Genomic DNA, 25,000 nt, shown 5'->3' on the forward strand with positions numbered 1-25,000 from the left:
CAAAAAAATGTTGAACATATTGCTGTCCAAGAGACTCCACATATAAACAGACTTTACAAAAACAGAAACTTTTTGTAATTGAATAAGTCCTTAATATTTGGTGAAAATGAAGTCCACTGCCGAATTGTAACATGTTTAAAAATAATCTGCATGTTTGCGGAAACCTGCGTTTCTTTTTTTAATTTTATTTTTCAGCAGAAAAAAGTGTCATAATAGGATACAGTAGATATACTGGTCCAACATTGATATTTGTCCATCGAACATTTATCGGATGTATACAGGTTTGGTTGCCATAAACATTAGAAAGCCATTGCTTTGGTTGTGGCTTTTAACAGCCCAAAGTCACTAAGTAAAAGTGTTTAAATTCATATAATGCATATTTTGTTTTTAATATTGATATTAGTCAAGAATTTCACACTTTTTTGGTTAATTTCTGCCTAATATAAAATAATTATGTAAGTAAAACATGCACGTGGTTTGTCTTTGCACCACAAAATAAATGTTTTACTTTATTTATTCATTTATTTATTCATTAAAAACCTACTAGAATATTGAAGTTTCCTGTGGGATAAATAGAGAATGTTTCATTTGTAGATAAGAAATAACCACAAGACAATATTTTGTTAGATTGAAATGCTTTATTTTCAGTGAATACAAAAAATAGTTTTATTGAGGCCAGATAAATAATCTTTTATATTGTAAGTTAACACTCTTAAGTGTAACAACATCCTAATTTAATTTCTGTTAAGGGAGAAGGGAACATACAGATTACTCCAAACACTTTGAAAACGCTTCACAACATCTTTATGGTGACGTATATTGAAACGTTCCTATTACATGTAGCTTTCATATATTCTTAAAAGCACAAGGAAAAAGCCCGTCCATAAAATTTCAGACTTTATCACATACAATAAAGCAGTTGACAGACTCACATCTCCAGTCTGTAGTTTAGAAGCACTGTGGTACATGCCCATGGAATACAGTACAAAAATGTGTATATATGTAATATACATATACAGTATACATACTGAGAGTACAGTTTAAACTGCAACACATTTTTTTTTTTTTTGCCTGGCAGACAGTCCCTCTGTCATCCCAAAAAGGCCTCACATGTGGCAGAGAGGAGCGATAAAGGGGGTGCAGGTTTTTCAGCACTTAGAGGAACTGGTTGTTTACAAGTGGGACAACAAATGTCAAAAACCATCACAGACACAAACCTACATGTCCAAACAAAATTTGTCCAGTACTTCCTATTGACCGATGACATGAAACTGTCACTGAAGCAGAGCTGATGCTTTATGGACTACGGACTAAGGCACTAATAAAAATAACAATAATAATAACCACAATAATAATAAAACCACTACAGACTTAAATGAGAAGCAATAGACACTCTTTATCTCTCTCTTCCTCTTTTTAACGCTCTCACAGATAACGCATCAGATCCAGATGCAACTTCGAAAAACAAACAAAAAGAAAAAAAAAAACCTTAAGTGACTGTCTTTAGCTAAATGCTGTGGTATACTGTTATGTGAAGGTCTGAATTACTCTGAACCCAAAGCTCAAAGCCATGCATTTTCACAGCAGAACCTAATCTTATAATATACTGTGGTTTAATATTGAAACACAACCCATATAGTTGGACAAGGGATCTACTCACATAACAATAAAACCTGGTAAACAAAAAGGGTTTTCTATTGCAGCAAATAGCATATTCAGTCAAGTCACACAAAGCACCCAAGACAAGAGAAACTTCACTTTCAAATACACTCAGCTTTCATTAGATTGTTAGAATAAGCTTATTGCCATGTTATTCCTTAGATTCTGATTTTTACCACCTCTAATAGCAGGAGCGATAAATAACATACAGACCAAAGTAAAAACTGATGACAGTCAAGACCACATGCATAGAAGTGATACTGCATGACATTTTCTTTTTTCCCCATTTGCTCCCACTGTGGATTTAAAGAAAGCCTATTGACCTGCCAGGTCACACAAACTGTCCACTATGCAGTGAAACATTATCCCTTAGTTACAACAATATCATCCCCTGGTTTGTTAAATTGTTTGCATGGTGAAAAAGAAACCCACGCTGCCCCCTATAGCATCATTCATATTATTGCATCAAAATGAAAAACTTCTTTATACTCTATGTAACTCTCAATATTTAAAACAAAAAGAAATCCATTAACAAAAGATCTGCAGGTTTGGGAACCTATCAGACACCTAGGCTGGAAGCAACACTTGTGTCTGCCAGTGAGAGCAGTGAAGCAAAACTGAAAAAGACCCCTCCCTGCTAAAAATACTCAGGAGTAATAAATATTCTTTCTATGGTAACATGTCGTCCTGCGTAGAGAAGCATTCACATGGTATGTAATTGATAACTCAGTGGTTGCACATGATCTATACAGAGGAGCTCCAACAGATGGAATTTGTTGCATTTTATAGTTTCACATGTAAAAACCTGTGCATGAAAAATATAGAGAAAAAATAAAGAAAACACCGTTTATATTGAATAAAAAGGCCTGTTATTGAAAATGAGCACTATGGTCCTAGAAACGCCAATATTTTTTCACATTAGGGTTAATGACCACTGACGTAAAGCCGAGACATGCCACAGTGATTTACATGATTCACAGAGACATTAAGGTGCAAACTGGAGCAGAAAGGCCAACATTCACGCAGTCAGAGTACCGAGCTGAAATGTTTTTGCTTTCAGACTGATGTTGCAGTTATATGACATGAACAGCAGTACAATCGCTTCTTCATTTTTAAGTTTTCACACAAGAGCTGCAAAATGTTGAAAGAAAATAGGTGTAACTAGAGCATGAGCTGTGCTGTTCTTCCTTGCCATGTCACATTCTGGTTTACATTGGTTGAAGCAGTTGCACTTTAAGTGATGACAGGAAGAAGTTCTGTCAGCTCACTACAGTCTTTATGCTTTCAGGAAGTAGTCATCCCCGCACTGCAGTATTTTAAATTTTCGAGTAGATTTTTCCATGCAGTGAGGTCAGAGGTGTTCACTGCAGACCTGGTCTTTACTGGTTTGTAGAAATCAGTCACAGACGTCGCTGTAAGCCATGTACCTGTCCAGGTGTGCCATCAGAAGCACACAATTTACACACAAATATATATATATATATATATGTGCTCCTTACAACAATTAAAGTGAATGCAGCAGCGTTTAGTTGCCATCCTCTCGTAGCTCGCTGGGCAGGAACTTGTACTGCTGCTGCCTGATTTGAGCCAGTTTCTTTCTGGCTTCTTCCAGCTCTCTCTCCTTCCTCAGCATCTCCTCCTGGGCAGCAATGATCTGGACAAAGAGGGGAACACTGACTTTAAAATTTCAGTCTAATTTAGAAAAACAGTCTCCTGTGATGCAAAAGTGACAACTGTGATTAATTTAAACAGATTAAAAAAAAACAAAAACTGATTCTAGTGTTTGCTTCAATTTCTTGAACGTGTGTTTTTTTTTTTTGTTTTTTGTTTTTTTTTTAAATTGTGTACATTAATCAGTCTGTTTTCAATTTACAAGTTAAAAAATAGAAGTGTGTCAAAATAAAAACAAAAACTAGATTTTGAATAGAGTTTACCAGGTAGACGCACTTTCCAAAACTCATTTTATTTCATATGTATAGTCCACAGGTACTTGTAAAGTACTGGTAAATATTAACATCCAACAGAATCAATTAAAGAAAGTTGAAATAACTAAATTTCTTTGTTCATGGCGACCATTTGTCTGTTCATATAGCAGATACAGATACCTGTTACAGATCCATAAGAGTGCAGTCTCTCCATATGATCAATGATGCTAACCTGGATAAATCATTACTGAGAGAGCAGCTGTGTGATCTATCCGGGACAACACCAGTGTTTACAATACAATATAGGCTATTTGAAAACCTCACCTGTGCTATTCCACCAACAAACTTTGTCTTGACCACCACGTTGTCTTCATCTGCTTTGTCAAAAGCTGCCTTCTGGGCTGCACGCACTAAATTGTCTGATGCCTTCTTCACCGCATTCCCAGCAATCTACACAGAAAGACGTCAGCAAGAGAAACAGCAGGCTGTGAATGAAGGGGTCACTGGAAACATTCAAAAATACCAAAAACAAAAATTCTCTCGTTATTAATTTGTGTGAAATATGGGCAAATTGATTCGAAATCCCAAATATTGCAACCAAGAGAAATTAAGTATCAGGTTTTTATCAAAGCTATCCAATGATTTGGGTGGAAGCAAAAGTCTGGAACATTATGTGTAACAGTGGCTGTAATATGATAAATAATTCCTTTTTTTCTGTTTACTAACTCAAATAGTTTCCTCTTTCATCTGAAAAAAACTTATGTGCTGTATGTGTGTAGGGCAGGACTAAGTCATGTTATCTGACCGTTTTATCTTAAACTGGTGTGTGAAAACTAGAGTAAAAACAAGGAAATTTCCCCCCTTGCACTTCTAAATCTTACATCACTGAACATCATGGTTTAATTATGAAGGTTAGTAGTAAAAATGTCTGACTGCATACCTGCAGTCTCCTCATGGCCTCAGAGTCCTGGTCAGCCTTGACCTTACAGGCCACCAACAGCTGGGCAGTGGAGGCCGCCACCTGTTTCGCCGAAGAGATGAGCTTCTCCTCGCTGGCATGGCCTTGAACAGAGGCGTTTGCTGCTTCACACAAGTTGCTAGTTGCTGCTGCTACCATTCGTGCCTGGGAGAGAGAGTTAAAGACAAAGACTGAGATAAAACTGTACCTCAAACTGTAACCTGGATAAGACGACCCCTCAAAGAAACACTTACAGCAGAGATGAGCCCTTGAGACCACTGTCCATCATCCACAGCATTGGCAGGGATAGAGCCCACCTTCCCCTGAGCTACTAACTCCCTCTGAGCTGCTGAAGCTGACTTGACCAAGGCGCTGGTGGCTGCAGCAATGGACTTGGCAGCCTCTAGGATCTGTTCCTCAAAGTTCAGCGTCTCATCTGCTAGCTGAGGGCAGAAGAAGAGCAATCAGTCAAACAGGATGATCACTAGTTTCATGAAGAAATATAGAGTGAAAAATTGTTATAAATATTACTTTGTGAAAAAATAAGTCAATACTTCAAAGACAAGTCTTTAGGGGAGTATTGCTTGTAACAGAAATAATAACATAAGATCCATATTTTTTGTGACAAACCAAAATAAAAAGCTCCACAGAGCCTAATACATCTTTTTTAAAACAAATTATTAAGGAGCTATATACAACTGAAGAGGAAAGAAATTTTCTGTATCACAGTTAATCATACACCAACACACATACACACACAAAACCCAGGCTCTCTCATACACAATCACACCACAAGTCTGTAGACAGAGCGGGACACTGTAGGAATATGTTTGATATATAGTTGGGACTGAATTACAACCTAATATATCAAACATATCAGACAGAGCCCTGCAGAGAAGGCCTCCGGTGGTGGGGACAGGCAGGGAGGAGGAGGAGGAGGGAAGGCGGGTGGCTAGCAGGGAGCTAGATGACATACATTAGACTGGAACAGACTTTAAGCCTGATCTAAGATGGACGGATGGATGGATGGATGGACGGATAAAGAGGAGGGTAGAGGAAACAATGTGTTTTGGAAGGGACAAAACCAGAGATTTATATGGTGGGTTTATATGAGTTTAACATAATAAATGAGAAAGGTATCGGCTACAGAAATTAAACTGAATATTAAAATTTAAAGACAATGAATTAGTTCAATAAAGAAGTGACAGGTTTTGGTTGAAAAATAACGCTTGAATTATAAGAAAATGGATCACTTTTCACTTTGAGATGTGACAATAAAACAAGCTATGAATGTCACACACCATGTAATGTTTATTTTATCAATGAAAAACTGCATTTCAGCACAAAGTTTTACACAACGGAAAATATTCATTTAGTCACTATAATTTTAGGAGAAATTTTTAACACATGTATTTGAGAGTTTAATGCTTGTACTGTACATCACCTTTAGTTCATTCTCCTTCTTAGAGGTTGTGAGTATCGGTACATTTTCATTTGTTGAATAAGGACATGGACAGGGTTGGTTGGGGTTGGAGATGTAATGTGTTGAAAATGTTCAGAAAATGTACTACAAATCCATTTATATTTTTGTTGGACACAAAAATATAAAAAACACTTATAAGTTGTTAATGTCAGATTTTATATGAAAACACACTGAAAGCTTCCCAAACAGGAGATTATTTAAAAAGCCAAAAAGTTTAACCCGGGGCCTTTTGCTGCGTATCTTAAAAGTCATTTCACATGAATTCATCTTTGCAGATGCTCCTCTGGAAAAATATCAGCTTTTCACAGAAGAAAAAAAAAACAACAGCACAGTAAATCTTTGTATCCTTTCCTGTTCAGACAACTATTCCTGTGAGCCATCATGCAAAAGGAACTAATAAAATACAAAAATGAACAAAACACAAACTCGCCAACAAATACTATGGAAATAAATTAATCAGGATTGATTAGTGTATAAATGTGACATTAGATCATTTCTTCTTGAATTATCCAACTGTAATCTTTAAATGTTATATTAATAACTATGTTTTCTAATAACTTTCTATTTTACTTACTGACGTAATGTAAATGTGCAATAAACATTTATCTTTACATCCATTTCCTTTATCATTTTTCAAAATTTCCCTCATTACCCTCATGAGGAATTCCTTTATTTTTAATGTAATTTTTTCTGTATATATTTCCTCTCTTTTATGATCTTAAATACTGTATAATTCCCATTTAATCTCCCTTTAGTGGTTCTGTATGGATTTCTGCTTGGGTGCAGGGTCCTGGTTGGACACACTGTTGGATATTCTGGTCCTTCACAGTCAAGTGTCACAGACCAGGAGAAAACAAGGACTACATACAGTATGTTAACGGTGCAAGTTTCAGTCCAGATAGTGTTTTAAAAGCAATAATCAATATGTCCATTTAGTTATAGTCCTAAAAACAATTATCCTTTAAACTGATCAATTAGTGACAGAGAACACAAGTTGTCACAGGTCTTTGGATAAATAAGCTGTTTGTACAGTAGTGACATTATTGCATGTGTTTTCCTACTTCCTTCCTCTGGTGTTATTGCAGGAAATTAGATTATAATGTACAATAATGATCCATCAACAGGTGATAAGATAATACACCTTTGGAAGACAGACCCCCTAATTTAAATAAGACAGAAATGCATAGATAAAGGCCAAAGGAAGTTACAGAAATAAACCCATCAGAGGAAATGAACAGGGAGAAAATACAAAGAGGAAAAAATATGGAAATAAATATAGCTTTAAATTTAAAATCAAATTAAAATAATCTACATAAACATAAATTGGAAAGAACATTTATAATAGGTAGAATATGCATTTAAGAAGACTAGAGAAATGGAGAAAAAAAGAAATGGATTATATATTATATATGTAAATTAACTGATAATGAGGAGCTGACCAAAATAAGTCACGTGTCCTAATATTCTTCCCGCTTGTCGCTCTTTGGCACATTTTGGAGAGACTTACAAAACTTTTTACCCCCTCTTTATCCCTCCTCTCAGTCCCTACCTTTGGCTTGGCTCGAGGTTTGAGTTGCTCCAGCTTTTTCGCTGCTGCTTCAATGGATGCTGCTGCTCCAAGCAGTTCAGTTTCTGCAATCACTGTTGGATCTTCAGGGTCCACCCACTCTGAGCCTGAGACGTGAATGCACACATGATTAAGATTTGCACTTAAAAATACTGATAATACTCATACCTCACAAGCAGTGTGTCAATGGAACATGCCTCAAACTGTGATCACTAAATGAACAACAATGGTGTGAAGACAAGAAAAAAAAAGCAATGGAGCCCATTTCCACATCTCATGCACGACTGATGGACACCTCAAACTGGTTGAAATGGAATTGTTGATTTGAAATGCGATGGTAAACGAAAGTAGTAAGTGCGATGGACTGAGATGACTGCGCTTGAGAAGCCAGAGAGCAGCTGAACTTGAAGAAATTAAATAAATCAATGGCTGCACTGGGAGTTTGTGCTGAACAGCTCGCAACTGGTCAAACATGTCACAGTTCAGAAAACAACTTACCTCCATCTGTGGCAAGAGAACGAGGGCAGGAACATTACTAAATATGACTCTGCTGATAGATGGCATTTTATCAACAAGCATATGCTTCCCAGAACGAACTACAGAAAACACATTCTGTCTGAAAAGTCCTTGGTAAGAAAAAAAAAAAAGGTGTACGTTTTGTCTTCCCTATCTGAGTCTAAATATACCACATACATTGAATAGGGAGTGTGTGTGTGTAATGTGAGAGTGTGTGGGTCTTTACCTTTCATTGCCTCAGCAGTCTGGATTAGCTCTGTCACAGCCCCAGCCACACGTTTGGAGCAAGCTGCCAGCTGCTGCTTCTGCTCTGCAGTAGGCTTCTGTAGGACCTATACACCCCCCCACACACACACACACACACCCCCACACACACACCCCCCCCACACACACACACACACACACCACACACACACACACACACACACACACACACACACACACACACCATGTGTACATTAACTAGTTAAAAAAACACTAATATGACTTTGAAACATCTGTAAAGTTGTTTTTTTTTTTGTTTGTTTTTTTTTAATACAACTCAAATGTGAATCGTGCCTCCAATAAAAACTCATTTGACCTCATGTGAATGCTGGCACAAATAAAATCTCCATCATCACACTAAAACACTAACAGCGTGTTAAACCCACCATCAGCACTTGCTCCAGCAGATCAATGTATCCAGTTGTGCACTCGACCCCAAACATCAGCGCTCTGTTCTTCACCTCCACACTGACCTCTGGATGGTAAGCCGCTTGCTGAAAGACAAACCAACACACGTTTATCAGGGATGTTTACCTTCAGAGTTGTATCTAAGTGCGTTTTCAGGTCCTGTGCATATTAGGAATTTAAATCGAGGTATATGTACGAGAGATCTGACACCTTGCACGTTGACAGCATGTCAGAAATGGCTTTACGGCTCAGGTTTGCAGTATGAATGATGTCCTCTTGACGAGCCGAATTTCCAGCAGCCACAGCTTTCGCAGTTGCCATAGTGATTCCCTTCGTCATACGAATGAACTCCTCAGGTGTGGTCGTCTTGTTTGGGGCATCCCTGGATTGAAACAGCTAGAGATCGAAAAAAGGCAGAATACACACCGGATTCAGACTCATTGAAGAATCAAAGCTTTTAATGTGTTAAAACTGAAGAGCTTTTACATAATCTCCTCAACATCATCATAAATTCCCAGAATATTACTCATCTTCAGTCAGCATTAGTCACATTTCGTCTTCATGTTGCCAAATTTCTGCTGTACAACATCAACTCATGTACTTTGCTCTCCACACTTTCTCACCGCCATTTCCTGTTTGATACACTCGATTGTGGCTTCCAGTGCTCTGGTGCCTCGAGTAGCTTCATCTTCCACAGCCTTGACTGTCTTGAGCAGGGACGTCACGTTGGTCACCATCACCTGATAGACAAAGTTCACGACAGTGTGTATTTTATATTTTTAAAAAAAAACAACAATCAATGTGGTTTTTTGTTCCAATTTAAAAAAAACAAAACAAAAACAAACAGGCAGTCAGGCTTGATTGTTTTTTTTGTTTTTTTAAACCGGCAAATTAAAAATGTATCAAATCAATGTACATCATCACAGTGGAGAACAATCGCAGGCTGATGACCAAACTGAAGCGGTCTTTGTGAAAATGTTTGTCATATGCACATCTACACACACATTTATCCACCCTGACAGAGCAATATGTTTTATCCCAGTATGATAAACATTGTCTTTGATTGCTACAAGCTCAACACATTTACTTCTTCTATGCTCCCTTTCAAAATACATCGCATCCTGTCAGTGTCTCTTTCACTTAAAAAGTTGTAAATGTGTGTTAAGACCAAGGTGATAACAATGCATGTTTAACTGTACACAACATCAACGTGTCCTTTGTTTCTGAGCACCTCAGACTGATCCAACCAGGTTTTCTGCAATGATAATGAAAATAAGGTTTCCATTCTCCATATTTAAAGATAGGGGGCGCACATCACTTATGAAAGAACATCTGTTTCTCTGGTGATGAAGCTGAAATCTTTAAATTGGTTAACAAGATTTCTCCCCACCAACACTTGAGGGCATAAAGTTGGATTGGAGACATGTTACCTTCTGAAAGACTTAATGACAGTGTGGTGCAGCTGACAGAAACGGCTTCTTCACAGCTCAAAGTGATGATGAGCAGTCAAACGTGCCATCCGTTCATTAGGAACTGTGGTTTTGACGCTGCATATTTGTTGGAGTGAAGGCTCCGCCCGATACATCAGGATCGGTTTTGTATTTAACACCCGTGCATTAAAATTTCTGTGAAACTGAGACAAAGTCAAGTTTTATGAAGTCTCACTTGAATTAGACGTTCTATCTGAAGAAGAAGGGGGTGTCTGCCAAGTATGCATACAAGAAGTGGTCGTTATTTTAATCAGTTTAAATTTATATGGTACATGAAGTGTTTAACTGTAGTTTAATGATTGGTAAAATGTGATATTAGAACTTGTAGCGCAGAGGAAAACTATGTCTTGAGCTTTTGTTTCTTTTTTTGTTTTTTTATTAATTAAGAAGATCTTTCATAACATTAAATGCAAAATCTGAATTTGAGTCTAAATGAGGCCTAAAGCCTCCAGGACAGTTTCTGAATTTCCTAAATGATGCCCTTACCTTTGCTGCACCCTTTAGTTGGTACATAGATGGATCATCTGCTGCCTTGCCAGCTGCACACTTGGTGGCACTAATGAGCTCAGCAAGCGCCTTGGCCACATCTTTGACAGCATTTATCAGGACCACCTAGAGAAAGGACACATCAACAGTCACTAATCACCACATAGTCTGGGAGAGACAAAACACTGAAAGGTTGTTGTATTTCCCAGCTCATTTTTCCCCACATGTCTCCTGGTAATAGGCTAACAAAATTAGGGACAGCAGAAAAAAATGTCTAACCTGTGTCTCGGGGTCATCTGATCCAATGCTGGCAGCTCCAAGTTTGACCACATCTGTGAGCTGAGTAATGGTTTTGGCAGAGGATTGGGCTGCCTGAGCTAACTTGTCCTGGCCAGAAGCTGCACCAGACACCAGCATCTTTGTGTCCTCAACCAGAGCTTTTGCTGTTTTAAGAATATTTTCCCTAAAGGGGAAAGAAGAATGAAAAAATAAAGGTAAAAAACAATAGCAGAAAAAAATGCTGGATTTCCTTTGTGTCTTAAGTCTTCATCTAGACATCAATCAGAACTATCAAACATGAAGCACACTGTGGACACATTCCCTTTATGTCTAAGGCATATCTTTGTCATATCTTGTACAAACGGTCAGTAGGATAATAAATAAGGTCACAAATCAAAGCCAGGTATATTTCAAAGGTTTCTGAGGGGCACTGAAGAAATCTGCTGTGGAGTGTCTCTGTTTGTCAAAGGAGATGTGGCATCACAGAGAAATAAAAACATTCTACCATCTTTCATCCTGCATTAACACTTGCATGTACCACATTTCTACTATAATAATTCTTCAGGGACATACACTAAAACAAAAATCCACCAACAACCTTTCAGGATCTAGGTTATAGTGGCATTTAGCATGACAGGTCATGTGTTGGATCAGTAGCCATGGTGAGTTTGTCTCAGACAGTCATTTGCAAAGCCAAACTCACATACAAATCATACAAATAAATAAATAAAATATTAGAAGTGGGATCTCAGAGTGGAGACTTTTACTGAGAATGAACAGCATGAGGTTCTATCCTGCATCTTTCAAACCCTCTGGGTAAATTGTAGTTTCTAGCACCAGAAATTTCCTCCCCATTCAGCAGCTAATGCGTCATCCTGTCAGTTAGGGATGAAAGATAAGCAGCCTTGTTCTTTAAGACTTTTTGAAGTCTTATACACTTGTGTATGTACAATAACTCAATCAGGTAACATTCAAGCTCTAACCTGTGGTCAGCGAAGGACTCTTCGTTCTCTGCATTGAGTGTGCCAGCAGAGGCAAACATGATAGTGGTGTCCAGATCGGCGATAATGCCAGACACTGCACTGGCTGCTGTGATGCAGGCCTGAGTACCCTTGTTGCCTGCCTGGAGGGCTGAAAGCACCAAGGACACCTGGGGACACAGATACACATCACAACCCATAATCATACAGGTGAAGATGTGTAATCAATTTGACAGGAGGAAGAGACTGTTTTTTAGTTTTTATATGAAAAACAAAAAGCAGACGGATGAGTGACATAATCAAAGACATAAATATCTTTAACGGTGAAGGTGTATGTACACACCTTCACTGATAAATTTAAAGGAGGAAAATTCTACCAAATACAAACTTTGTTCCAAAAGATCTCTTTGCCATAAACGTGTGCTTGACGTTTCCTGATTCAAGTATCTTTTTATTCCTTCAAAACACCTTTTGAGTGACGCAGAGCAGAATGAAATGATATAGCAACAAATCATAGATTCAGAAGAAGAAAAAGTAAAACATAAAAACACCATGAACAACCAGAGATAAATCCAACAAAAAAAAAAAAAAAAAAAAAAAAAAGGAGGTGTGAAAGCGGTACCTTCTCAGCGACAGCGCGGGCACATTCAATGAGTTCTCGCTTGGTCATGCTGTCAGAAGGAGTGATCTGCAGAGCTCCCGCCTTCTGGACCAAGAATATACAGCCATGACCAAGCTCCTGCACTCGGGTCTTGATCTGGAAGCCGATCTGTATGAACACAGAACAGAAGTGCCGCAGTGCAAACACATTACTGAGTAATTAGTTGAAGGTTATATGATGAAAGACTATAAACAAACTTCTGTAGAAGTGATTATATATCCATGCAGGTATAATATAAGATGCCACCCTGTTGTAGCAGAGCTGTTTTTGTCCTGGAACATCTTTCCTCACCTCTTCTGGCTCAGCTGTGTGAGCAGCTAGTCGTCCCTGAACAGCCAGCTGGCTGTAGTCCACGGTCACTTGAGAGGCCAGAGCTCCCAGCTCATCTGGACTTGTCACTGATTTAGTCATCTGATGGATAATAAATGCACAATGAATGTCAACGGAAGCTTAACTACATGGGTATATTTCTCTGACTGACTCACTGCTTGCAAAGTGAAGAGCACATGCAAGTTCAAAAACATTTTGCATATCAAGACTGCAGAAAGGCAGCAGATCGGTGCAATATGAGTGATTCTTAACTAGAATAAGATGTAAGCAACTGCAGGAATAACATGTTTAACTCTGCAGGACGATAAGACCTCAAGTTTGCTTGTGTTGAATGTGCAGTGTTTCATTTAATGAACAATTGATGGTTACTTAGCAACAAGAAACAGCAAGATTTCTACAAATCCCTATGAGAGACCTAATTTTTGCAGATGTTCAACCTTATTATGAAGTTTTTATTAACATAAATTAGGAGTCATTTTTCCATCTTACACGATCACATATTCACAAGTTTCAGCTGCACTGATGAAATAGTCTGAAAATGTAAAGAATCGCCTCAAAGACTTACCATTTCCTGAGCAGTGACAGCAATAGCCTTTGAATATTTCACCATGCTGGTCTGATAATCCACAAATGAGCCATCGGGTTCGGGTGGCGTACCCTCATCCAGCTACATAAAGAGACATACAGTCAGTTAAAAATGACACTGCAGCTGTTGTTTTCAGCATGATTGGTTTGTCCTTCAGGGTAGGTACAAGCATCTTAGAACAAAGAGACGATCAATCATCCAGCTTCATAAGATCCAGCAACATGTTAAATCTAATCTAACCCTAAATTAAACCATTTCTGCCAGGTGTGCAGGCATCAGCACATTTGCAACATTAATGCAATTTTATATTCAAAAACACTCTTGATTTTAATGACAAACACTGATTAGAAATTATCCACTAAATCCACTCTGTAATTACAGCTTTACAAAAGCATATTATCGCCAGCTTCCAGTATTGTTTCACCAAATCCCAACAAATGCAAGAGTCAGAGCAAAGGCAGAGGAGATGAAAAAGATGACACTTTGTGGGAAAGGCATGCCAGGACTGAAATAAATTAATAATATCTCAAGTACATGGTGTTTGCTCCTCCTGTTAAAATCAGGTAACACCTCCATATCTGCAGCCTTAACGGAGTCACTCAAAGTTCATGAAAAAAGATTTTTAAATCACCTCTGCTCCAACAGAAGAAAGCAACCCATTATGCCGATTGATTATTTGAGAGGATTATCTCCATTTAATCAACTACACTGAATGAGACAGGCAAAACACAGGCATGCATGGTTGACAAGCAGACCTTAAATGAACCGTTTTCATTCATTACCCATGACCTGTAACAAATTTGATGTAGGTGATGATGTTTCTTCTTGTGAACCTGCCTGTTTATGGCACTTAGTTAATGTTATTTTATCTTTTATTTTATTTTATCTGTACTTCAGATAATAGCCTTTTTCTTGCTTTGTTTCCTAGATGTTAGTCAACAGAATAGCTTTGTTGATTGTCAATCTGCCTCAGTGACTTATATTTGTATTAGTATGTTTATTGATCTGGGGGAATAGTTTTAATCAACATATTGGAACATGAAAACAAAATTCCCAGAAGACTCTTAACGTTCACTCAATTTTCCTTTTAAATTTCATTGCAGCTTCCCAGCCTGCACCGACGTAACCAGGTTAAGACTTTTTTTTTGCCACTTTTGGACACAGTTTCATTTCTAAAAATCAACAGAGAGGGTGGGGATAATTAAATCATTACAGTTTACTATGCAACCTTTTCTTTTTATGAAGCAGAACACACCTTGGCCATTGCCTCTGCGATGGACTCCACCATTCCTCCCACCATTCCCACCTCACTGGCAGCTTCATTCAGAGTCACCATCATGTCATCAACTGCCTCCTTCATGAGCTGAGCAGCCTCTGCTATGGCATCATGGGTATGGGATGCCTGTGAGGTACAACATAGAGAAAGTACCAAGTTGAATATCCTCTGAGTCAGCAGAAAAGCATTGCTTTACACCAAGAGCATAAAAATGGTCTCACCTTTGGGTTTCCTCCACCCTCCTTGGCAGCGTAAAGCATCTGCAGGGCAGACTCAGCCAGAGTCTTAGTTTGGTCCAGGAAAGTCATCTGCTGCTGGTGGTCGCTCAACTTGGAGGCCACGCCCACAGAAGCTTTGACGAGTGGTTCAAAATAACCAGCCAGTTGGGTCACCTGAGAGAAATAGGTTTATCTTAAGATTATCTGGCTTATTATCACGTTTTCTATCATTTGTTTACTAAATAATTTATCATCAATTTTGCTAATTTGTCTCACTTTCCCAATGAATACCTTGGCTGACAAAACGTGTACAGTTTCTTGCTTCATGGTGCACCAGTAATTACATTCCTGCCCCACATACCTTGTGTCCTAATTGGGAAGCTTCGCCCCTGGCAGCTGTGGAAACAGGGTCAATTAAGTGGCCAATTTCTTGCACAGTGGATGTCAGCTGCTCCTGTAATGCCTGAAAAGAGGGAAAAAAGAGAGGGAAAAATGAACGCACATTTTATTTGTGTTTTAAAAAGGCAATTGTGTCGCATTCACATAAGTCAGCTGAGAACTATACAACAAGCACGACATAAGACGGTTTATAAAAGGACACCTGCCCGGTGATGATTTAGACTCCATATAGTTCTGTGTAATGTAATCTCAGGAAGTACAGCAGAAGGATTGAGTAGGGTCAAAAAACTTTTTTGCAACTATAATTTTATTTTAAAATGTGTTAAAATCCCTGGTTTCTATAGAAAAAGACATTTGTTACCAAGTAACCTTACAGGAAAACTAAGTTCAAACAAATACAAACAAGTGATATAAAAAAAAAAAATTAAAAAAAAAAGATACAAGCCAAGACGCTTCTTGGTCTTCTGATGGTGACTTACCTCTAGTGAAATGTCATCCCTGCTGGGTAAGTTCTGGCTGACGGCTGCCAGAGAGGCCTGCTCAATGTCCCGGATACATTTGTTAATGTTATCAATAGACGAGTCGCACTCCCGCTGGCCAGGAGCCTTGTCCCTGAAAACAAGAGAGCAGGAGAAGATGAAAAACAGAAAGCAATAAAATGGCTGGAGAATTAAAATTGCGATGAAAAAAAGGGGAAAAGGTACACAGAGGAAGAGAGAAATCTGTTATTACCAGAAACAGAAAAGTTGTGTGATATTTTTTTTTTTTTTAAAAACACCTTACTGGGATTTCTCCCCTCCCTTCTGCAATAAAGAGTCTTGTTCGAGTGCATTATGATCGAGTGAGGGAGTCAAATTAGCTCTGAGGCTTCAGAGTTGCCAGGGTCTCTGGCCTCATGGACTGAATAGGTTTGTTAAATACACATTTCCATGCGTGGTAGCACACTTAGGAAAAACTGGAGGCTGACCTCATCTATGAAATGAGACCAATAAAGTTATGAAGTTGCGTTTTACAGAACGGAGTCCATTGCTATTTGTATTCTCTGGTTTTGCAGTAGATTACAGAATCCTATTAAAGGCCTGGGCCCAAGTCCCAGAACTAAATTTGCAGTCCACGAGGAGGACCGTGATAAGGGCATCAGGATTGAGAGAGATGCTAAGCTGGCTGTGCGTGAATGCTAATGTGCAGATGTTCTGAGGCAAGCAGGAATCTTAACATTCAGTGCATTTGGTGCCAAGGATCAACTCCCACCATGGGCATCAGTTTTGTCCTGATCAAGGTCAGGTGCAAAAAGGTGTGACAGAGGAGTTTAAAGTTACATACTATAGAGGTATAAAAACAACAATAACATGGTGTTGTAAACAGCTTCATGAATGGACAGAAAGGACTAAAAGCTGCACAACAGGTTTAATGAAATCCCAACTTTAAAATCCAGGATTACACATTTTCACCCGCACTATTCCCAAAAACTAATCTAGCGGCAAACTAGTCCCTCTGAAGATTCTTCCAGCTGCATTGCAGCCTTGCAGTGAGACTACAAAGAGAAATAGCCAACAACCCCACAAGACGCTTTTTCTATTAAACTCTTTCATATCTGTACCAGCTTAGGCTTTAAGCAGATTTAGCAGATAAACTCAGACATTTGAATAATTTCTCCCTGACTAACCGTATGGCTGTGATGAGACTCTTGATAGAGTCGGAGACTGTACGAGAGTGACCAGCAAGAACCGACCACGTGGGCGGATCTTTTGGGTTGATAACCAATGAACGTGCAGTCTTGAGCAGGTGGGTAGAGCTGTCCAGCATGGAACGTGCTGAGTGGAGGATGGGCTCCTGTGCTGCAGAGCCCTTTAGAGAAATAAATTCTACATTAGGCAGATTTATAAAAAAAAAAAAAAAAAAAAAAAAAGAAATTAAAAAATAAAATAAAATTTTTTTTTGCTACAGAGTTCCTTAAAGGTGGAGTATGTAAGATTTTCGATATTTTCTAAATAAATTAACTAATAAAATAAGTACAATCATAATTAGATCGTTTTTTGAACATGTAGGTTCCAGTCTGTCCATATTTGATGTGTTAATAAATTACAAGTTTGATTCATGACAATTTTAAGAAGGGTCTTTGACATTAATTAAGCTTGTAATTTAATAGCACATCAAATATGGACAGACTGGAACCTACATGTTTCAAATAAATCTAATTATGATTGTAGTTATATTTTTAGTTAATTTATTTAGAAAATATTGAAAATCTTACATACTCCACCTTTAAAGACTTAAATAGAGTAATAATAGAGACATATATACAATTATGTTCTCACAGACATACCTCATTGCTGATTTGTGCTGGGATGCTGGCAAACTCTGGGTTGGAAGCAAATGTTGTCAGGTTTTCCACAGCTTCAATCAGAGGAGTTGTGGCAATTCGACACTTGTTCCTGTTCTCCTCTGAAAAATCACCATCCAAAGCCTGAAAAGTAAGAGATGGAATCTCAAAGTGAATAACTCAAATCTCTATGACCACCACTTCAAAATCCAATAGTCAAGAAAAGAACTAAATAAATAAAATAATGTAGATTGTTGATTAATTTTTTGGGGGGCACTGATGCAAGTCAAATTTTTCTTTAATTTATTCACACGATTCCAAAAAAACAGAACAATTTCATGTTGATCCAACATAAACTCCTTGCAGTGGTGAAATCCTACCTTAATGGTTTTGACCAAGTTGGCAGTGCTGTTCGCTACTTCCTTAGCAGACTGGACAAAGTGCCTCTTAGCAACTGGGTTAGTTGTCTTAGAGGAAGCCAGACGACAGGCGTTGCACAATGCCGAGGTGTGCTTAGCAACGATGGTGGCAGCTGAGAGCACCTGTCCCATTATGTCACAACAAAATCATCAATATTATTTGGAATTTTTGCCTTTACCCACCAGAATTAAACATAAAGTATAAGGACACTGAGCAGATGAGAGACAAAGTCTAACAATCTGGCAGTAAGTGCTGGGACATTTTTTCAAACATAGTTAAAATGGAAATAAGAAACATTTTCTAAGAGGCAGAAATTAGCTTATGTGATAGGAAAGTACATAACTAAGTGAAAAAGTAGCCGTTGAGGAAAACACAGGTGATATTGAAGCTAATACTATTACACATCAGCAATAACGGTATCTGCTTATAAAACAACTGGTTTTTTACTCTGTGAAAATATAACTTTGTCCACCTAAATAATCTACTGTCGAGCCAGAGTTCTACAAAAACAAATTGTAAAGATTTTATACTGTCGCTGTGTGCAAATATTGAATAACTTTTCCTCCTGAACAATTTTAACACAATAAGCTGTTGCCTTTTCAACAGAAAATGTTCACAGCTGTGTCAAGACAGCATGTGCAAAGAATTCAGGGCTATCTAATGAGACATGAAGTTGAAAGCCTCAAATACAGCAAACAATAAAAAGCAGTAATCTATAGCTGTTTGAATTATTCATACAAGGCAATGAACCATGAACCCATGATAATATGATCATGATTTCTAAGTGTTTGCAAGGAATATGGAGAGTGAACGTACCTGAGAGGGGCTGCTTTCTGGGTCGACCAGATTTTGACACGCCATCTGGATTGCCTGGTTGGCTTTAGCAAATTGGATGGGATCCACCAAACCCTGATGTCCTGCCTGACTATTGGGATCAGACACACCCACTAAGTAGGAGGCCTGAGGAAAAGGTTACACTTGTTACTGGCATTAATCACAGTAAGTACTTAGCATTAAGAGAAGGCTGTATCACAACTTGAGCAGCTCCTGTACCATGAAAGCAGATTCTATTTATGATATACCTGTCCTGCAGCCTCAGTGAGGCCACACAGGGCTTTGGAGGCTGAACCCACACAGTTTCCAAAAGCAGGCACATCTCCGGTCTTGCAGTTCTGAGAAATACCAGCCATGGACTCTCCCAGGACCTGGACAGAGCAAACCAAGGAAAAGGAATAATGGTTAGGACACTAAGAAGCAAGTTTGTGCGCAGCATGCATGGTGTTCTGAAGTCAACTTGTTTTAATTAATGTCTACCTTTGAGTTTTCCATCACGCTCTCAATACAGTCAAAGTAGGAGAGGTCACTGACTGGCTCACTTGGGTTTTCCAGCATTCCTCTGACAGCCTGAAACAGAAATGATGAACAGAAGTTTTCCAAGTTCATTTACTTTTACAAAGTAAATTGTGAAAGTAGGCTTGCATGTCTATCTGCTACTGAGAAAACTGTTGTAGAAAAGTATTAGTTGAGACTTTTAATGATTGATCACAAGGTTATAAGGTTTTGTTAACCTCTAATTCTCTCAGGGCGTTGTCGCACTCCTTCTGACCGGGTGCCTGCTGTGTACACAGTGTGATCAGCTGGTTGATGCTGTCAGTCACGGCTCTGAAACACAAAAAAACAACAAGAAATAAATAAATAAATCATTGAATGTGTAAGATAACACTCCTAAATACTCCTCAGCATGCTGGGTTAAGAAAAAATAACATGATTTTGCTGGTACTATTTAATGCAACTCATTCACTTGTAGCCTTATTGATAAAGCTGCTCTGTGCAGTCCAGGTTGTTCGATCCCTTACAGATAGTCGAACACTACCTGAGTTGCTGTCTCTGAGACGGCTGCATGAGATTTCTATCAGATTCCAATCAAATGAATGAATTAAGAACTGCTTGTGTTAGTACCTTGCTGCAGCAGCGAGCAGGTTCTTGGCGTTTGCTGCTGCTGGGTCCACAGACAGGCTTTTAGCAGCCAGCAGCAGTTTGCTAGAAGCCATGGAGATGTTCTTCAGGTTACCAATCACCTGCACCTGGTCATCCTTTTTCTGAAATCACAGCATTACAATGATCAATCTGTAAAAACCAGGTTTAAAAAGATCTAAAGTGTTACCAAGTTAATTTTGCATTTATTGTTATTGACCTGTGTGTGTCCAGCCATCTCTATGCCAGCATCCAGGAATTCATCAAAGTCTTGGCTGAACTTCCCAGAGGCCACAGCCAGCTGGCTGCTGGAGCCTCTTGAGGCATGAACCACCTCACCTGCAGACTGGTTCAGGTCTGCTGCCGTTTGGTTGAGCTCATTCTGGGCCTCCTGAAATGACTTGGAGGCCGGAGGGACCTGAATGGTGCACACCGATGAGAAACTCGTATGAAAGATCAGGATTTGTCTTAACCCTAACAAGTAATTGCATCTTATTTCTTAGTGCAACAGCAATAAGACTGCCTGCTTTGAAAACATTACTAAAGCAGAAGCAAATATAAAACATCTGTATTCTACTCCTGCTGAACCAACAATGCTGTTGAAACAAGTGAAGACAGAGAAAGAGATCTGGTGACTCACATTCTCAATCAGCAGCTTCTTGCTGGCCTCGCCAATGCTCTTTAGTGCCATATCAACATCCTTCTGGCCAGGCAGACAGTTGACACAGTTATTCAGGGAATGAGAGACTGCTTTGGCCACCTGGAATACGCAGTAGTTTGTAAAAGTCAGGGTTTGTAGGGGCAGGTAGAGGCAAACTAGCAGAACTAAAACCCTAAACTTAAATTGTTGCTTAGAGAGACTCTGTAAAGGAAGAAGTTTGCAAATTCTCACAAACACAGTGACTGCAGTTTTCTTTGCACTCCCATTTAATGATGCCACCTTGGAGTCTTCCATGATTTTAAAAAGAATTCAAAAGCAAGCAGATCCAGCCCTTCCCTGAGCAAGCCTGTATCCTCCCACCTGTGCCAGTCTCTGCTGGCTCTCAGCATCTCCAGGGGAAACCAGTGCCTGCTTGGCCTCATGAATTAGAAGTGCTGACCCATCCATGACATCACGAGCAGAGTCCAGCATGGCTGCAGCAGCCTTGGGGTCTGTGGTGGAAGCAGCGACACCACGAGCTGCCTGGGCGAGTGTTTTCAGGGCCTGAGCAGTCTCTCTGGCTGCTATTCCTACAAATATTATCACAGAGAAATTGTTGTAGAAATATTATCAGGTATTTGGATGTTAAATTTTACAAACGGTATTATGTATTTAAACCCAACCAGTGTAATGTTCATTTCCTTGAGCAGCACAGGTAAGCAACTGAGCCATGGAGGATCCCACAGACTTTGAGGTACTGCCCAGATCCTGAGCACATTTCTCCAACTAAACCAGCAAAAAAAAGGGGAAAAACAAAGGAGAAGCAGCTACTTTTATCAATGCAGCTTAAGCTAAATATTTGGCTGATATGCCTTTTATGCTTTAGGTGCAGCTTGCTGGTAGTAAGTAGTTCCTCTTATACTACTTCCTTAACTTGCAGCAAAACATTTTTTGCTTTGCATTTGGCGTGCTTTTGGGGCCTTACACATACCGATTCTCCGGGTAGAGGCTTGAGTTGGGTATTTGAAGCAGCCAGCTTGGCATCTTGCAGTTCACTTCTCAGGGTCTGAATGGCCGTCAATGCAGAGTCAATCTCCATGGGGCCGCAAGCTTCATGAGCCTGGAGAGGTAGAGTCTGTCAATTATATCTTGTTCTTCCAATAATTATTGAATCTCACGGATAACAGTGAAACTTTGGGTAGAAATGTTTTGGGTTTTTTTTGTTTTTTTTAAAGGCCGTCAATGCACGCTGCAAGTTGCAGTTGTATTTATCATATTTTTTGCATGATAATTAGGTGTGAAAGATGAAGTGATTATCTCACTACACTGACACGGGCTTTAACTCCCCTGTGTATCTGTGCTCTACCTTCTGTGCAGACGTCCTCAGCTCAGCCAGGCAGGTGGCCAGGTTTTTGGCACACTGACCCAGTTGCATGGCTGCAGGCTGATCTGTCACCGTGGGAACAGACGACTTGGCCGAAGTCACCATCTTACTACCAGGCTAGAGAGCAAAGAAAAAAAAAGAAAAAGAAATGCACATATTATGCATAAATACCAAAAAAAAATTTTTAAAAACTGCATGAAAATAATTGCTATAAAAATATATCGTGCAGTGTACATCAATTATTTTCATTTGGTGTAATTTTACCAGTAATACATTGTAGAGCTTTAATAAAACCACCAAAGAATTAAAACAATGACATTGCCTGTGTGTCTTTAAATTCCTGCTTACAGCAAAAAGAGGTTGCAAGCCTATTTTAATGGGTCCCACACGATGGAATTACTATTTATACCTTCAGCCTGGTTCTCTATGTAGGGCTCAAGTTACTCAGTGAGTGTGGAGGCATGAAATTTTAACAAGCCCTTGTCCAATTTAACTAAGTAATGTCAAAGCTACAAGATGCTGCACCTGTAGGAAGTTCTGGCTGGCAATGATGAGGGCAAGTTGTGCGCTGAGGTCCTCTGGTTTGGCCTGACTGCCTCGCACTCCCTGGACGAGCTGTGGGATGTGGTCTGCTACGGCCTGTACATGCACACACAAACCAAGCAGGCAAGTTTAAATTTATTCAAACAGCAGCTTTCACAGATAAACTAAACACTCCACTCTAAAATCCTTTCACATGACTCTACTCAGTGATGATAAGACAGAACAGCGGGAACTTTGGTGCATTTAACAATGAGAAATAAAACCAAAAACATCAGAAAGTAAAAGGAACTCCACTGTCTGCTTCGATCCTCACCTTACAGCTTTGCACCAGCTGCTGGTGAGCAGCTGTGTTCTTGTTGGAGGCGGCAGCGTTCTGGGCAGCGGCGATGGTCTGCGTGGCAGCCGCCGCAGCCTGCTTGGCAGCATTCTGAGGATTAAACCCAAAAAAAACATCCACATTTTAAACAGGATTAAACAGCACATGATCTTTAGCGATTACTCTCTCTCCTACCATAGCTACTCATCGGGATGATAAAAATATACTAATAAATATGCAGTTTAAAGGCATTATAATGCCTGCTTTGCATGGGTTTCTGTCGCCTTTGATTTAAGAAAAAGGTTTCCTTCCAGAAGGTAAAAGTAAACAGCAGGATAGATAAAATGTTGAATTTCTAATATTTCTCTTGACTGAAAGTAACAAAAAAATTGAATTCTAAATTGAAAAACAGAAAACAATTTTACAAAAGCACAGTGTACAAACAGGTGTGAAGAGATTCAGAAATGCTGCGAAAAGGTGGCTATTTTATTAATTAGATCTGAGTTATTTTCATTGTAAGAATCCAATACAAAGTAATTAATCTTTTTTTACTTAATATTTTCTTTCCAAGGAACAAATAACATGAAATCAATACCTGCCTAAAACTCCCCTCTAACAATGTAGAATATGCTCTGATGCCAACTGATGTCTTGAGTTGTACTAAGTACTCTGATGACATTCAGGATTGGTGCTGCTGGAAATGAAGTCTGGTTTTACTTCAGTGTGTTTATTCATCACCAGCCTGGCTAAATTCCAAAGAGACCACATCATCTAGATTTTTTTTTACTAGGGTGAAAGAACAGCTATCATAGCTCTGCTGACCTCCAGTCTGTTTATTAGTTTCTTCTTGATGGCATTCTGGGCAGCAGCATTGGTGGCCACACGCAGCCCCTCTGCAGCCTCCCTCAGTCTCTGCTGCTGGTCCTCATTTTCTGGGTAAGCTGCAGCGCCCTAAAACATACAGAGCACACACAGATTTCCATGAGTTGGGGGAAGAATGAAAAAAAATGCAATCACTATAAAAATCAATGTTCAAAAAAATCTTTGAAATTGACGTGAGCTTAACTACAGAGTCAGCAGCAGCTCTTCTACACAAACGTTTATAAATCTTTCTGTGGCTAAAAGTTGAGATTCTGTTTGTTCATATCAGCAAGCAGCTCTGTTTCTCTTCCACTTCTCTTGTTTATGCATTCAGGAGAAACATTAACAAGAAGAGGTTTTTATGGAGAATGATACTGAGAACGTTCCAGTTTCCTGCTGAGAGAGAAAGCTACGCCTGCAGCTATTAAGTTAATTAAGCACGAGTGTCACCCACAGAAAACAGAAAGGAGTGTGTGTATGACAACCCATATCACTGAGACAAAATTCAACTTCTCCTTATGAAAAGATAAGTGTCCTTTCCTGACTTCACATATCATTTGACCAACAGGAACATTAGTTTTCAGCATGATGTCGACTAGAGACGCCTTTCACATAAAATATTTCATTTGTATCACCATTAATCAGCAGTTTTCTGCCACTGTCTGTGATTTGCTGAGAGTATATTTATTTTGTGTGCTTTTGCTGACGCAAACAAAACGTATTCAAGATTTAAGAAGAGTGCAAAATAGAATTAGCTGGGGGAAAAAAAACCAAAACAAAATTAATTCATTAATCAGTTGCCAAGGCAACGGTTGACTAGGGTCTCGGCCTCTATTAACACAGATAAATATACAGCTGTGATGGCGATAAGTCTGGCATTAAATTCAACTAACCAGCTGGAGGGCATCATTTAATTTTCATGGTGGAAGAGGAGAGTTATTAATATCAGTGTGTGATTCATCTGACAGATAATGGGACTGATGTGGAGAGATACCAGATGGATAGTTTGGATAGAGAAAGATATGAGAGGTGAAACTTAGTCTGCCGCTCAGCA

General features: G+C 39.0%; 1 protein-coding gene across 1 annotated transcript in view; it reads right to left on the reverse strand.

The window, feature by feature from the left end:
* Positions 1-624: 624 nt before the first annotated feature.
* LOC306759989 (talin-2) overlaps positions 625-25,000 on the reverse strand; it is an 89,188-nt gene continuing 64,812 nt past the window's right edge. The window contains exons 23-58 of the mRNA XM_079245735.1: positions 23,908-24,036; positions 23,083-23,196; positions 22,752-22,865; positions 22,209-22,343; positions 21,834-21,962; positions 21,526-21,628; positions 21,224-21,432; positions 20,843-20,962; positions 20,423-20,620; positions 20,188-20,327; positions 19,797-19,890; positions 19,543-19,632; positions 19,311-19,433; positions 19,045-19,188; positions 18,189-18,350; positions 17,812-17,952; positions 17,152-17,333; positions 15,965-16,097; positions 15,448-15,549; positions 15,090-15,260; positions 14,848-14,994; positions 13,572-13,673; positions 12,968-13,087; positions 12,638-12,784; positions 12,019-12,185; positions 11,036-11,219; positions 10,757-10,882; positions 9,404-9,520; positions 8,991-9,176; positions 8,759-8,866; positions 8,335-8,440; positions 7,575-7,699; positions 4,797-4,985; positions 4,525-4,707; positions 3,909-4,034; positions 625-3,313 (exon numbers count right to left, since the gene is read on the reverse strand). Of these exons, the coding sequence (XP_079101861.1) occupies positions 3,185-3,313; positions 3,909-4,034; positions 4,525-4,707; positions 4,797-4,985; positions 7,575-7,699; positions 8,335-8,440; positions 8,759-8,866; positions 8,991-9,176; positions 9,404-9,520; positions 10,757-10,882; positions 11,036-11,219; positions 12,019-12,185; positions 12,638-12,784; positions 12,968-13,087; positions 13,572-13,673; positions 14,848-14,994; positions 15,090-15,260; positions 15,448-15,549; positions 15,965-16,097; positions 17,152-17,333; positions 17,812-17,952; positions 18,189-18,350; positions 19,045-19,188; positions 19,311-19,433; positions 19,543-19,632; positions 19,797-19,890; positions 20,188-20,327; positions 20,423-20,620; positions 20,843-20,962; positions 21,224-21,432; positions 21,526-21,628; positions 21,834-21,962; positions 22,209-22,343; positions 22,752-22,865; positions 23,083-23,196; positions 23,908-24,036 (4,995 nt within the window). The 3' untranslated portion in view covers positions 625-3,184. The remainder of the gene's footprint in view (positions 3,314-3,908; positions 4,035-4,524; positions 4,708-4,796; positions 4,986-7,574; positions 7,700-8,334; positions 8,441-8,758; positions 8,867-8,990; positions 9,177-9,403; positions 9,521-10,756; positions 10,883-11,035; positions 11,220-12,018; positions 12,186-12,637; positions 12,785-12,967; positions 13,088-13,571; positions 13,674-14,847; positions 14,995-15,089; positions 15,261-15,447; positions 15,550-15,964; positions 16,098-17,151; positions 17,334-17,811; positions 17,953-18,188; positions 18,351-19,044; positions 19,189-19,310; positions 19,434-19,542; positions 19,633-19,796; positions 19,891-20,187; positions 20,328-20,422; positions 20,621-20,842; positions 20,963-21,223; positions 21,433-21,525; positions 21,629-21,833; positions 21,963-22,208; positions 22,344-22,751; positions 22,866-23,082; positions 23,197-23,907; positions 24,037-25,000) is intronic.

Source organism: Telmatherina bonti (assembly GCF_933228915.1).
Source record: "Telmatherina bonti genome assembly, chromosome: 1".
NCBI classification, from domain to species: Eukaryota; Metazoa; Chordata; class Actinopteri; order Atheriniformes; family Telmatherinidae; genus Telmatherina; species Telmatherina bonti.